The sequence below is a fragment of the Aristolochia californica genome, unplaced genomic scaffold (genome assembly GCF_029961685.1).
Source record: "Aristolochia californica isolate CCGP_79_NKW_82.1479 unplaced genomic scaffold, dmAriCali1.0.hap1 SCAF_11, whole genome shotgun sequence".
Taxonomy (NCBI): Eukaryota; Viridiplantae; Streptophyta; class Magnoliopsida; order Piperales; family Aristolochiaceae; genus Aristolochia; species Aristolochia californica.
In genome coordinates, this window is record NW_027181782.1 from 30,503,079 (window position 1) to 30,516,853 (window position 13,775).

General features: G+C 40.1%; 2 protein-coding genes across 3 annotated transcripts in view; one reads left to right on the forward strand and one right to left on the reverse strand.

Annotated features, from left to right (window-relative positions):
- Window positions 1-466: 466 nt before the first annotated feature.
- LOC137943767 (U-box domain-containing protein 15-like) lies at window positions 467-2,921 on the forward strand. Its single transcript, XM_068789201.1, has 4 exons — window positions 467-814; window positions 961-1,077; window positions 1,366-1,791; window positions 1,872-2,921. Exons 1-4 carry the CDS (start codon window positions 467-469, stop codon window positions 2,919-2,921), a joined length of 1,941 nt encoding a protein of 646 aa, XP_068645302.1.
- A 983-nt stretch (window positions 2,922-3,904) lies between these two features.
- LOC137944749 (uncharacterized) overlaps window positions 3,905-13,775 on the reverse strand; it is a 30,470-nt gene continuing 20,599 nt past the window's right edge. For both annotated transcript variants that reach the window (XM_068790487.1, XM_068790486.1), the window contains exons 12-14: window positions 5,714-5,775; window positions 5,097-5,409; window positions 3,905-4,512 (exon numbers count right to left, since the gene is read on the reverse strand). In XM_068790487.1, the coding sequence (XP_068646588.1) occupies window positions 4,039-4,512; window positions 5,097-5,409; window positions 5,714-5,775 (849 nt within the window). In that variant the 3' untranslated portion in view covers window positions 3,905-4,038. The remainder of the gene's footprint in view (window positions 4,513-5,096; window positions 5,410-5,713; window positions 5,776-13,775) is intronic.

The window sequence follows — 13,775 nt, forward strand, 5'->3', positions numbered from 1 at the left end:
CCGAAAACTTTGCTAATCTTTGCGTCCCCATGCCATCCCTACCACCCACCCAGAGCAACTCTCTTCTCTCTCCCACAGCTCGACTCTCTGGTGCTTCTTACCTGTACTCCTTTGTCCAAAACCGCGTTCGACGTGCCCATCCGTTCATCATATAACCGATTTTCAAAGTTCAAACGGCCGAATCCGCGAAGTCCACTCTCCTCCTTTCTCCTCCAACCGAAAGAGCCGCGAAAAAACAAGCTCCCACAGGGAGAGAAAAAGGCACACGGACTTAGAATAAGCCCTATCCCTATCGTTTTCGTCTCGTAAGGAAGATATGTGGGTTAGGGTTTCCATCTCCCCCGCTTCCTCCTTTTTGTCAATGCCCCTCCTCCGTCTTTCCCTCTGATTCGAGAACAGGTCCAGGGCAAACTTTGATTTTTTCGGAAAAATAATCCAAGTCTTGGATACCGGATTTAGCGGGAAGATGGAGGAGGAGACAGTGAGGATAGCGTGCGGAGAGGAAGCGAGTGTGGAGCAGATTCAGAAAGGGGAGGTGTCTGAAACCCAGGAGGAGGCGAATCCTACGATCCGGGAGCTGATTGATGTCGTTGAGTCCGTCACTGGGTTGGGGGATTTCAGGAAGACCCTGAGGAAAGAGTGCTTCAATCTTATACGCCGGATGAAGCTTTTGCTGCCCTTACTGGAAGAGATTCAGGATCTTGAAGGGCCTATTCCTGTCGATGCTGTCAAATGTTTGAGCAGTTTGAAGAAGGTGTCTGCTTGCGCGAAGAAGATGTTGGAGTGCTGTCATGATGGAAGCAAGATCTATCTGGTTAGTCTTCACCCTTTCTTCTGCTTTCTCTGGTTTCTTACTAATTCTCTTTTCTGCTCGAAACCATAGACTGGAAACGCAGGAGTGTTAGTCAATTGCGAACTTGTAATAAAGCTATTAAAATAGCCTCTCACCTTTTGGATCAGGTAATGGAAAGCGAGGCGGTGATGGCTATATTTCATGGAATCTATGACAGGTTGTGTCAGGCATTGGAGGGTATGCCGTATGATGAGATGGAGATATCCGATGAAGTGAAGGACCAAGTTAGTATTTTGCATTTTACCTCTAATGACGAAAAAGGGTGTTTTGATTTTGTTGTTCTCATAGCTTGAGCCTCATGAATCAGATCTTGAAGAAGACGATTGTTTTTCGTTTTTCTGATCTTCTTTTGGCTACTTATTTCTTTTCAGAATCCCATTTCAGTGCTCCACTTCCCATATAGTAAAAAAAACCAGTAGATTATTCTGAAAGAAACGTTGTAGCCAGTGAATAAATCAATTAACATCTCTTTTCAAGATTTTACCCTGGTCTGAATCGCAAAATATTTTCAGGTGGAGTTCATGAGAGTCCAACTCAAAAAGGCTAAGAAGAGAACAGACACACAAGACATTGAGCTTGCTATGGATGTCATGGTTATATTCTCCAAACAGGATGACCGAAACGCTGATATCGCCATATTAGAAAGATTAGCGAAGAAATTGGAGTTGCATTCAGTTCCAGACTTGGAGACAGAAACTGAAGCTGTAAGAAAACTCAGAATTCAGAGAGCTGGGCAAAGTTCAGAGAGCACTGAGCATATCATAGACCTACTCAACCAGTTCAGACAGATTGTCGGTCTAGAAAAGACTGATTGTCTTGAAGATCCTGTTGTCCCGAAAACACTTCAAAAGTGTCCATCGTTGCAAATTCCTGGCGAGTTCCTTTGTCCTATTTCACTGGAGATCATGTCAGATCCTGTTATTGTTGCTACGGGACAGGTAAACGGTTGATCTTTTATAACCATTGTGAAGAACTCCCCTTCCTGATACCTTAACAGAAGCTCTTTTTGCCTTCTCAGACTTACGAAAGATCCAGCATCCAGATATGGATAGATTCCAACCACCGAACATGTCCGATCACCAGGCTACCTCTGGCCCATCTGTCACTTGCTTCAAATTATGCCCTTCGTAACTTGATTCAACAGTGGTGCGAGAAGAACAACGTGCAATTGCCCGAGAAGAAGACAACTTCGAGCTCAGAGAGCTCCGTGGTGCAAGAGGAGGAAATCTCTTGGCTGGTTCAAAATCTCTCATCTAGTCAACTCGAAGTTCAAAGAAAATCTGTTAGGAAGATTCGAATGCTTTCCAAGGAAAACCCAGACAACAGAATCGCTATTGCCACAAAAGGAGGAATCCCTCCTCTCATTCATCTTCTTTCTTATCCAGATTCCAAGATTAAGGAACACACCGTCACAGCCTTATTGAATTTGTCCATTGAGGAGGAAAACAAGAAAATTATAGCAAAACAAGGAGCGATTCCAGCTATCGTTGACATCTTACAGAATGGCACCCAGGAGGCTAGAGAAAACTCGGCTGCAGCTTTGTTCAGTTTATCCATGGTCGACGAAAACAAAGTGCTTATCGGGTCGTTAAACGGCATTCCTCCATTGGTGGAACTGTTAACAAACGGGACGATCCGAGGTAAAAAGGACGCTGCAACAGCGCTATTTAACCTGTCTCTCAACAACATGAACAAAGCCACAGCTATCGAAGCCGGCATCGTTCCACCTCTGCTCAACGTACTTGGTGACAGGAATTTGGGTATGGTAGACGAGGCTCTCTCCATATTCCTCCTCCTCGTCACGCATCCCTTAGGGCGGAGTGCAACTGGAAAGCTTTCGTTCATCGAAACTCTTGTGCAGTTCATCAGAGAAGGGACCCCCAAGAACAAGGAATGCGCGTTATCTGTTCTGCTGGAGTTGAGTCTGAGTAATTCTTCTTTTGTTTTGGCTGCTCTTCAGTTTGGTGTCTATGAGCATTTGATTGAGATATCAAGGACTGGAACCAATAGGGCTCAGAGGAAGGCAAACTCTCTGTTGCAGCACATGAGTAACTGTGAACAAGTATGATAACTCAAGTCTTAGATTGCTACTGTCTTTGCAAATAGAAATTTTACACACCCCAATTCAAAAAAAAAAAAAAAAAAAATGGAAGAGGTGCTTCTCTGTATTCAACCCTATCCTCTTGCGGTTCTCCAGTATTTTATCTAATATTAATAATATATTATGTAAATTAACTCCGGTTGTTGTTAATAACTAGCTGATCCACCTTCTGCAAAGTAGTTTGGACTTGTGAATCATTATTGAAAGATTAAGAACGAGGTGTTCTTGTACTTTGTTGAATTATCAAGAATTTTTTGAATTTCGGCAAGAGTTAAACTGGTAGACACTCCAATGGGACCTATTGTGGTCCTCCATGATCATTAGAAATCCAATTTTGAGGGATAAAACACCATTAGAAAGACCAGTTGTGAAACTACTTTATGCTATAATAACAAGGCCTAACATCCATGTTGCGAATGTCCTTGATCAGTTTACGGAGACAGTACCATGAAAGGTACTCTCTTTCTAGAACTTATTGTATAGAGACTGAATACAGAGCTATGGCGCACAACATATGTACTTATGCAAGGAAACTTATGTTAGTTAAGTTTGGATTCGAAATCAAAGATCATTACACCTACATTGGTCGACAGAGCAACTACAAGTTTTTTTTTTTTTTTTTTTTTTTTTTTGCCGAAGCCTTAGTGAGGAGATAATAATTTGTAATATTGTTTTGTTTTCAAAGTGTTATAGGTATAATGTATAACTTGTAAGGTAGAGGAACACTATTGTTGTCTTTTCAATATCTTTCCATAGGTAATGTTATAAAAGGGACTAGGGATTGAATACCCCTAATGAGAGTTGTACTTCTTATGGCCATTTCTCTTTTGTTGAGTCTCATCTTCTTTCACTTCTATCTCCCTTCAATCTCTCCTCCCATCTCTAATACCCTGCAATAATCCAAGATGGTATAATTTTTTAATTATTTTTCCAAACAGGAATTTCCTTTACCTTAGTCACATTATAGTGATTGTTGTCTCAAGAAGCTAATAGATAAAAAAAGAAGCATATTTTAAAGATACTTTCACTATGCTTGAAAGATTTACATACTCAACAAGGTGTGGACATTCATACACTTATAAGTTTACACAAATAGTGATGACAGCGGCCGAGTGCATTTTTTTCCCCCAACAGCCTCAAGTTTTTGTTCTTGTACAGCCTCAGTGTTTACTTCATCCATGATTAATTCGCCAATAGGATTTTTTTTGTTCAATTCTCTTTCTTGTACAAGTGTATAGCTCATTACATCCAGGGTGTTTTCACTAATAGATCTGCTTTCCTTGACTTCACTTACGTCCTGTTTTTGTTCTTGTTCGGCCATACTGCTCATTACATTGTCGTCGCCTGTTTCCTGTTTTCCTTGCTCTACAGTTGTGCCACTCATCACATTCGTGATGACTTTACCAATCACAAATCTTGTTTCCCTTGGATCTCCTTGTGCAAGCAGTTTGTAATTGATATGGGAGCTCTCTCTGATATTAGTGTACAATTTGATATCAATCTCCAAGACATCGAAGAGTTTAGATACTGTTTTACCGATCCTCTTTGGTATGATCACCTGATAGATTCCACATGCACAATCCTTTCATTAGATGGCCATGGAAACGAAGAACAAACAGATACTACATGCTTTTCTTACAAACTATCTATTCACATGCAAATGCTACACATGTTTCACCTGCATGTAACACAAGACGATCATAGGGCAACAAAAAGATGTCAAACTTTCTTGCAACAGGCATAGTCATGTAGCTCAAAGCCTGCATGCTCTCTCCAATTTGAGGAGTCCTATCATGCAACAACTAAGGCTAGAAACAGTCTAAAGAAAGGAAAGCAAACAAGATTTTAAGCTGAACGCACTGTGTGCCCATACAAGTGTAAAACCTCAACCATATCTGATGGGTTCAACTGCTCAACTAGTGAGAATTTTTCAGCCGTGGGTGAATCCATGTTGGAGTGCATACAAGTGTGCATCAATTCAATAAACAAAAACAAAAAAAAAGTGTGTGTCAATTGCAGTACCCAATGCCATAGATGTAAGACCAGAAGGTATCTAATCTAAGGATGATAATAAATCCTCTATGCTTCCCTCTAAATATACATCATAGGACCAAATATTACAGAAAGAATATCTGAACTTACCAAACCTGGAGATGGAGCTGATGGATATTTGGCCATTGACTCAATAAGAGGTTCCATGTCTGTTAAAGCATCAACAGAAGACTTTATCGAAGACACCAACAAAGAAATTGCATTCTCAAGAAATTCATCTGATTTCACCCCCGATGACTCCAAAATTTCAGGGATGAACTGAACAAACTCCTGAGCATTTTCTCTTGCAAACTTAACTGCTTTCTCCCACTCTCCATGATACAATACCGAGGCAAAAACCCAAACTACAAAAGCATCTTGAGGGTGATTCACCAATGCCAGATGAAATGCTAACAACCCTACCCTGTTCCATAAAAATACAATTAATATGGATTCCAACAAAATTTAAAATTCTATCCCATGTCCCACACACAGCATGATTGAGTTTGTTGACTACTTCATAATCACATGAAGGAGCCATAACTTCTACAAGTTCCAATTCAAAGATTAGATCAAGGATTTAAATCAACAGAAGTGGACTCTAGACAAAATAACAATTGGGACAACCAACAAGTTTCAGTTTTCGCTACAAAAAACCTCAAGACCAACATTTCTCAAAAAAAAAAAACAAAAAAAAAACAAAAATAGGAAAGCAGCAAGAAGCTTACCACAAACTGCAATCAGTGGGACGATCACAACCAAGTAACTTATCCATGTTTGAAAATAATGTCTGCAGAACACAACAATAGCTTCAGATTGAAAGATTTAAAATTTTCTAATTTGAAAGTGGCTCTACTGCCATCAAACCATTGATCAGAAAGTACCATATAAAAGTTAGATGCATATAGCGGTTTCTTGATAATCATACACATGCAATGTTATTAGATCCTATGGCAACAAATATAGCAAACAATCATCATTGTAGTTAGAAGGCTTCAACACATTAGCTTCTCTCATCTCTCTCCAACAGCTGCCTCACTGATAGAATCCCCCTTCTCTATTGGAAAAATTGAGCGGGCCTTCTTGGGCATGGAAAGAGATAGGGCCCCTGGCCCTGATGGTTTCAATGGAGATTTTTTAAAAAGATTTTGGTCCCATCTAGAGGACGATATCATAGCAATGATCCATGCCTTCTTCAGAAATGGTATCACCTTCCATAGCATTGACGCATTTTTTATCATTTTGGTTCCGAAGAAAGCAAGTGTTGAGAAACCAGCAGATTCTCGCCTAATCAGTCTTGTAACAAGAACCTACAAAATAATTGCGAGAATTTTGACTCACCGTTTAAAGGTTTCGCTCCCTATTGTCGTCCACAGAGGACAAAGTGTTTTCCTTAAGGGGAGAAAAATCTTAGATTCCACAATGGTAGCACATGAGCTTATTGATCATTTCCGCCGTAACCAAGACCCGAGAATCGCCCTAAAGCTTGATATGGAAAAAGCTTTCGACAGAGTTAATTGGATCATGCTTGAAGAGATAATGAAGAAAATGGGTTTCAGAGAAACATGGGGATTTTGGATAAGAAGTTGTGTGGACTCAGCCTCCTACTCTCTCATCCTCAATGGTTCAGTCTGTGGATATTTCAAAGGTACCAAGGGGATCAGACAGAGTGACCCGCTCTTATTCAACATGGTAGCAGAATTCCTCTCCTCTATGTTTTATTCGCCTGTTAATCTAGGATGCCCCCTCCCGGCTAGTCCCTAGCAGGTTTTTAATATCCCCATACTTTAGTATACGGATGATACCATTATATTTGGAATCGGAAATATAGATGGAACCAGAAGGATCAAAGTGGTATTGGGCCTTTTTGAATTAGCGTCTGGGCAAAAAGTTAATTGGAGGAAAACTTCTCTCATGGGATTCAATGTTGGACCTGAGCTTCTTGCAAAGATGGCAAATATATTTGGTTGTTCAACAACTAGTCTCCCAGCAACTTACCTTGGCATCCCCCTATTCAAAGGCCGTATATCCCAAAGTCTATGGAATCCGGTGGTTGAATAGATTGAGTCCTCGGTTAGCAACCTGGAAGGGGCATCTTCTCAGCAAAGTTGGAAGGCTCATCCTCCTTAAGTCTTGTATCGCGGGCATCCCAAATTATGCTTTATCCTTTATGCCTTGCCTTTCTTTCGTATGTAAAATCATGGATAAGTTTAAAAGAAGGTTTCTCTAGAGGGGATCGAGCAATACATTTAAATATCACCTGGTCAGATGGGATGAGGTCTGTCTGCCAAAGAGATTGGGTGGGCTGGGGAGTCAAAAATCAAAGGAAATGAACCAAGCTCTGCTCCTAAAATGGATATGGAAGTTCAACACAATTTCTCCTAACCTTTGGAAGGATATGGTTCTGGTCAAGCTTGGTTGGAATTCTCCATGGTGGATGTCAGGTGGTAATCAGAAAGGATTATCCTCAATCTGGAGATCACTATACTCACTTCAAAAAAATTCCTCAGCCAGTAGATTCTATGTTGGAAATGGTAGACCCATTAAATTTTGGGATGATTGGTGGACATGGCAGGAACCTTTACGGATCTCCTTCAGGAATCTATTCCTCCTCTCTACACATAGGGAGAAATCTGTAGCTAGTGCTTTTAAGGGGGGTAGTCTGAGCCTACATCCCCGAAGGGGTCTCTCCAACACAGAGCCTTTGGAAGCAAGCCGCTTGATGGATTCTTTAAATTATGTCAAAATTAGACCTTCTGATGCTGACAAGCTCATTTGGTGACCTGACAAAAGCGGCACCTTCTCAGTTTCATCTGCATACATATACATTAATGGCTGGGATTCAACTCAAAGGGAGCATGAGATATACTTTGTATGGCATCTCTGTGCACCGCCAAAGATAAAATTCTTCATGTGGAGAGTTTGAAAGTAAGATTCTCACGACAGACGTGCTTAGAAGAAGGGGTCACCCATCTATCGACCCCCTCAAATCCTTTTTGCAACACAGAGGTTGAAAACACTAGTCATATTCTGCTACAGTGCTCCTTCTCGTGGAATGTGTGGACATCTGTTCTCTGTAAGTTGGGGCTGCAATTCTGTATGTCAGGTGATCTGATCTCCTTCAGCAAGTTGCTCATTAGCTATCCCTTTCCTGGTCTCGGAAAAGTGATGATCTCCGCTTGTGCCAGTTTTGTTCTGTGGGGGCTTTGGAATGAACGCAACCAAAGACGTTTCAATACTAGAAGTGAATCAGCGGTAAGAGTAGTGGACAGGGTGTCAGGCCAAATTTCCACTTGGCTTCTGACTAGGAAGTCTTTTTCCTCCTTCGAGGGTATCACTATCCGTAAAATCTGGAGCAATTTGGCAAAGATGCACATTGGGACCAAGGTCCTAGTCATGCGGGAGTGGACTCCCCTGGAAGCTGGCTACCTAAAGTTGAATTGAATGGCTCTTCTCTCGGTAATCCTGAGATCGCTGGTTTTGGGAGAGGTATTTCGGATCCATCTAGCAATCAGTGTTTCTCTTATGTTGGCCCATTAGGCATTTCTGATTCAACGTCGGCTGAGCTCCATGGCCTCCTCAATGGGCTTCGCGTTTTCAAAGACAAATACAATGGTCCCCTTGACATTGAAGGGGACTCGAAGGTGGTCATTGGCTGGTACGAGTGTGCTTCCCCTCCTCACTTCTCTCTTGTATTTGGTCTCACATTCCGAGATCTGCAAATTCGGCAGCAGATGTGCTAACCAAGCAAGAAGCGACCCTGCAATCTCTTGTTGTTAGGGATTTGCTCCCTCTCCCTTTGTAATTTTTCTCTTATTAACATAAATACATCTTCATCAAAAAATAAATAAATAAAAAAAGATAGAAAGTTATTTTCAGTATTTTAAATAGGTTTAGTTTATGCTCATTGAGGACACAAGAAGAAATTATTAGCCTCCCGAGATTAAGTACTCAAACAAACAAAACGCCAAAATAAATGCAGGAATTGGTGCAAAAGTCTTATACTTCAATTGGTGTGTATCAAGAGGGAGATTGTGGACGTCAAATAATAATGACTGCAAGGGAATTAATGCTGTTGAATTTCTAGAAAAGAGAAATACTTTAATGACTTGATGTAATCGGAGTACAACGAGTCTCTATTTATAATAGAGGAAACAAGTAGAATCCAATTACAATTAAACTAACTTTATCTCAGTTACACCGAAAATTAAACACTAAAATATAAGTCTTAGAACAATTGAACACCTGAACACAAATAGAAGACTAACATAACTAAAACACTTTTAACTGAGACTCTTTTGTGAGACTCCACCATATTAATTTTGGCTCTATGAAACTTCTTACTGTGAAAGTTATATAAGACTCTTCCATATATGCTCTTCAACACATACCATTTATGCACATCACAAGCTCTATGAGGCTAAGAATGAATTGGTTGTTCATCTACTCCATTGCCAATTCTCCTTCAAGATTTGGCGTTTTTGTGCCTCTTAGTATAGTATCAGCATGGATTTTTGGCTTCTTTCAAAATTTTATGACAACAATTCATCTCTAAGCTAGGTAAGATTATGCAGTTAGTTTATATCAGGACAGACCCCTGGTACATTTTGAAATAAATAAACCTAAGAAGATCCTGTCGCTTGCACATAAAGGGGGGGTTAGTCAACTTGAAAGATGAGATGATCTTCAACCGTATAATGCCCTTCAACACTTGAAGTCATTAGTGGAGCGCAGATGAAGCTTCATCTTGATGCAGGGGATGAAGGGGTCCTTCATCTCCACGGTTTAATTTTGATCATCTGGAAGAAGGCCTTGTTTGATCTTCTTTGAATTGAAGGACGGGCGACGCTGGCTTTTTCCTCTCTCTCTCCTCGCCCCCCTCCCCCCCTCCCTCAAGTGTCGTCATTTCTTATTTTTTCTTCCTCTCTCCCGCACTCCCTCTCTCGTCTCCCTGCACCCCCGACGTCACTGCTGCCATAAAATCGATCGGATTTTCGTCTCCGGCCACCGTCTCAGTTCCCTCTCGTCTCCGGCCTCATCTCTCGGTCTTCTCTCAGCCTCGCCCTCTCTCTCGTCTCCGTGACTCCCTCTCTTCTCTCGGAATCGCTCTCTCTCGCTTCTCTTTCGCTTATCCTTCCCGACCTCCCTTTCTTTTCTTTCTCCCTGTCTTCTCCCTTTCGGCCTCCCACTCCCTCCTCTCTCTGGCTAGTCTCCTTTCCCCCGAAAATACCTTCTGATTTCGTTCGATTTCCCCATTTCCATTTCGATTTTCTTCGATTTTGGACATTTGGGCATCGATTGCTTAATTTCAACTTCGATTAGGCATCGATTTCACCCTTCGGCTTCGGTTTTCCCCAAATTTCAGAAGGTATGCCTAAACCCTAATTTTTTTCATTAAATTAGTGTTTTATTTGATTTAAATTTATTTTCAGTGCGTAATTGGGGGTTATTTGTGCATTATTTTGGGATTTAGGGTTACGGTCTATAGTCTAAATTATTGATTCTTGTATGGATTATTTTTAGGGTTTGCTGAGCGGTATTTAAGGGTCCTGTAATTAGGGTTTAGGGTTTAGGGTTAAGGATTTAGGGTTTTTAAGGTTTAGGGGGTTTAGGGTTTTTAATGTTTAGGGGGTTTAGGGTTTTTAAGGTTTTGGGGGTTTTGTGTTTTTAAGCTATAGGGTTTTTTGGGTTTAGGGTTTGGAATTAGGGTGTAGGGTTAGGGTTTAGGGCTTTTACGGTATTAAGTTCTGGAATTAGGGTTTAGAGTTTAGTAGGTGATAGGGTTTAGGGTTTGATGGTTTAGGTTTTTTTTTTATGGTTTGTGTTTCGGGTTTAGGGTTTAGGTTAAGGATTTAGGGTATTTTAGGGATTAGGGTTTTTAACGTTTAGGGGGTTTATGGTTTTTAAGGTTTTGGGGGTTTTGTGTTTTTAAGCTCTAGGGTTTTTTAGGTTTAGGGTTTAGGGTTTAGGGCTTTTGAGGTATTAAGTTTTGGAATTAGTGTTTAGGGGTTTTTAGTCCAATTCAAACAAGGTTGAGTCGCCTACACAGGCGTCCATTAGCCAATGAAACCCGACCCCCATCACTGACAAGGTACAGTTCATAGTGACTACGAAGTTATATGGGGCTCTACCAGGGGTCTTCGATGAATTTGGACTTGATGTGTGTGTGTTCTCATTGTTTAGTGCATATGCATTAGTGAAAATAATTTAATTAATTTTGAAATGTGTGAGAATGTTGTTGAGAACTTTTGAAGTGCTATGGAATGATTTTGCCATGTGGTGAGGAGATTCAGGTATTATACATATCCACCACATGGTATTTTTTTTTTATGGTTTGTGTTTCCGTGACGAATAAAGGTTGTCAGATAAAGTTTTTTCCATGAAGACCGTCTCAGATTTAGATTATACATGCCTGCAAGAAGACAACCAAGTGGTCGAACATATGATATTTGGACATTCGATGATGATAGCAAAATGCTCGATTTGTTGGTCGAGCAAGTCAATCTAGGGAACAAGTTGCATAACGGGGTGTGGAAACATGAGGTATACATGGACTGTGTAAATAAGTTCAATGAAGACGCAGTCATGAAAAAAACTGTTGAGCAGGTGAAGAATCGAACAAGAGCATGGAAGAAAACACACCAAATGGTAACGAGCTGTATCAAACACTAGTGGGTTTGGTTGGGATGCAACCACACAACGAGTTACTGCATGTAATTCTGTATGGCTGGAATACATAAAGGTCAGAAAATCTGTATGGCTTGACTACATGATGTACTATAAAATATTTTTTATGTTTTCCGCGTTAGTATAACTCTATTCCAAGACGTCTAAATGATGTTTTATTCTTGTAGGAGCATAAAGATGCTGAGAAGTACAGACGTGAAGGTTGCCCCCTGTACGACAAATTAGTTGTGGTGGTGGGAAACACAATAGCGGTAGGGTCAGGAGGTGCAACCTTTGTAGATCAGGGCGATGAAGTAATCCGTGAATCGGAACATGTCCCAATGGATGAGCCAAAGGATGTTAATATAGTTAGGGATACTCTATCACCATTATTAAGCATGAATGAGTCTCTAGGTAATCAATCTGAAAGAAGTAAACGGTCATCTTCAAGTCGTCGTAGAAAGAGAACCGAAATGCCCGATGATGACACTAGTAGAAGATTCTTTGATGCAACAGATCGAATTGCTAAGACATTTGAGAATTTCATGATGAAAGACGCTATTGAAAGAGATTGGGTCAAAGCCCTCAGGGAAATCCCGGACTTGCCTACAGAATTGAAGTTTCGCGCTCCTTCATGGTTGGATACGCCAAGTAAAAGGTCATGTTTACGGAGATGACAGTGGAAGAGCGGGTCAAGTGGCTTAAATTTTGTTTTGAAAACTAATTGTAATGCGTTATAAATACACTATTCTTTTGGAATATTGTTATGTATTAGGTATGTTATTTGAATTATGACGTTGCAAGACTTATTAGTATGGTTTGTATTTAAATTTGATATGTTGTTGTGTTTATATATTGCATGGATGAATATGGTGCTTTAAGTATGGATGTGGATAATTAAATGAATATGGTTGCATAGGGATGTGATTGAATGGAGGATGTGGGAATGTGGATGAATATGGTTGTTTATAGGTGTGGTTGCAAATAGGTTATGATTGAAGATTGATGTTTACTTGTGTTTATGAATTTTAGGCGATTGAATTTGTGGATTTCCATGGATACTATGACAGACGATGAAAAGGTTGCAACTATGGTTGCATTCCCAACTTTGTTGATCGCCACGGAAAGATACTATATGTACCATTGCAACAGACGTGTACCACGTTCTTGTGGGATGAATGGTCCATTGTATTTGCAAAAGGCACTAGACAAATCACCAATTAAATTTTGGAAAGTTTACAGGATGAACCAACTGGTATTTCACAAATTGGCAGATATACTTACTAGTAAAGGGTTTTTATTAGCCACAAAGACCATCTCAGTTGAAGAACAACTTGCATATTTCCTCCTAACTGTTGGTCAAGGACAGGCGTATAGTATCACAGCAGAGATGTTTGATAGATCAAACTGGACCATAAATAAGTATTTCAACAAGGTGTTGGATGCAATCCTCAAACTTCACTTTGATTACGTCAGACGGCCTTCGGAACGCACACACTTGAAGATTTTAACCAATTCAATGTTTTATCCCTACTTCAAAGTAACATCACTTCCTATAACTAAATAATTTTAGATTAATATACAAAGTTTTTTTTTTTAGAAGAGGTGTGAATGTATTACTGAAGAAAAAAATTACATACCTTGAAGCTAAAAAGATATTTCCTCCACAACAAGATGTTGGAGGGTAACGCCTTTTTTCGCTTGAGCATAATTGAAAATGTATAATTAGGATTGTATTGGAGCTATTGATGGAACTCATATCAAGGCCAACATTCCACTTGAAGATTAACCAAGGTTTTGGAATAGAAAAGGTTATCTCTCACAAAATGTGATGGCAGCATGTTCATTTGATATGCAATTCACTTATGTACTTGCTGGATGAGAGGGGTCAACAGCTGATTCCCGTGTACTGAAGGACGCATTGACTCGTCGAGATAAAATCATTGTACCTAAAGGTAAGTAATATATTTTTATGCAGTCATTTTTTATCTATTTTATCTTCAATTATTTTATGAGGTATATAATTTCTATTATAGGAAAATATTATCTAGTCGATGCTGGTTATGCAAATCTTCCGGGATTTTTGGCTCCATATCGAAGAACCCGATATCATCTGCAAGAATT

Excerpts from the sequence above, each read along its gene's own strand:
- LOC137943767 (XM_068789201.1), top strand. The coding sequence starts at position 467 with ATGGAGGAGGAGACAGTGAGGATAGCGTGCGGAGAGGAAGCGAGTGTG. Across the intron at positions 1,078-1,365 it reads CCGATGAAGTGAAGGACCAA|GTGGAGTTCATGAGAGTCCA; the intron begins GTTAGTATTTTG and ends AAATATTTTCAG. Across the intron at positions 1,792-1,871 it reads TTATTGTTGCTACGGGACAG|ACTTACGAAAGATCCAGCAT; the intron begins GTAAACGGTTGA and ends TTGCCTTCTCAG.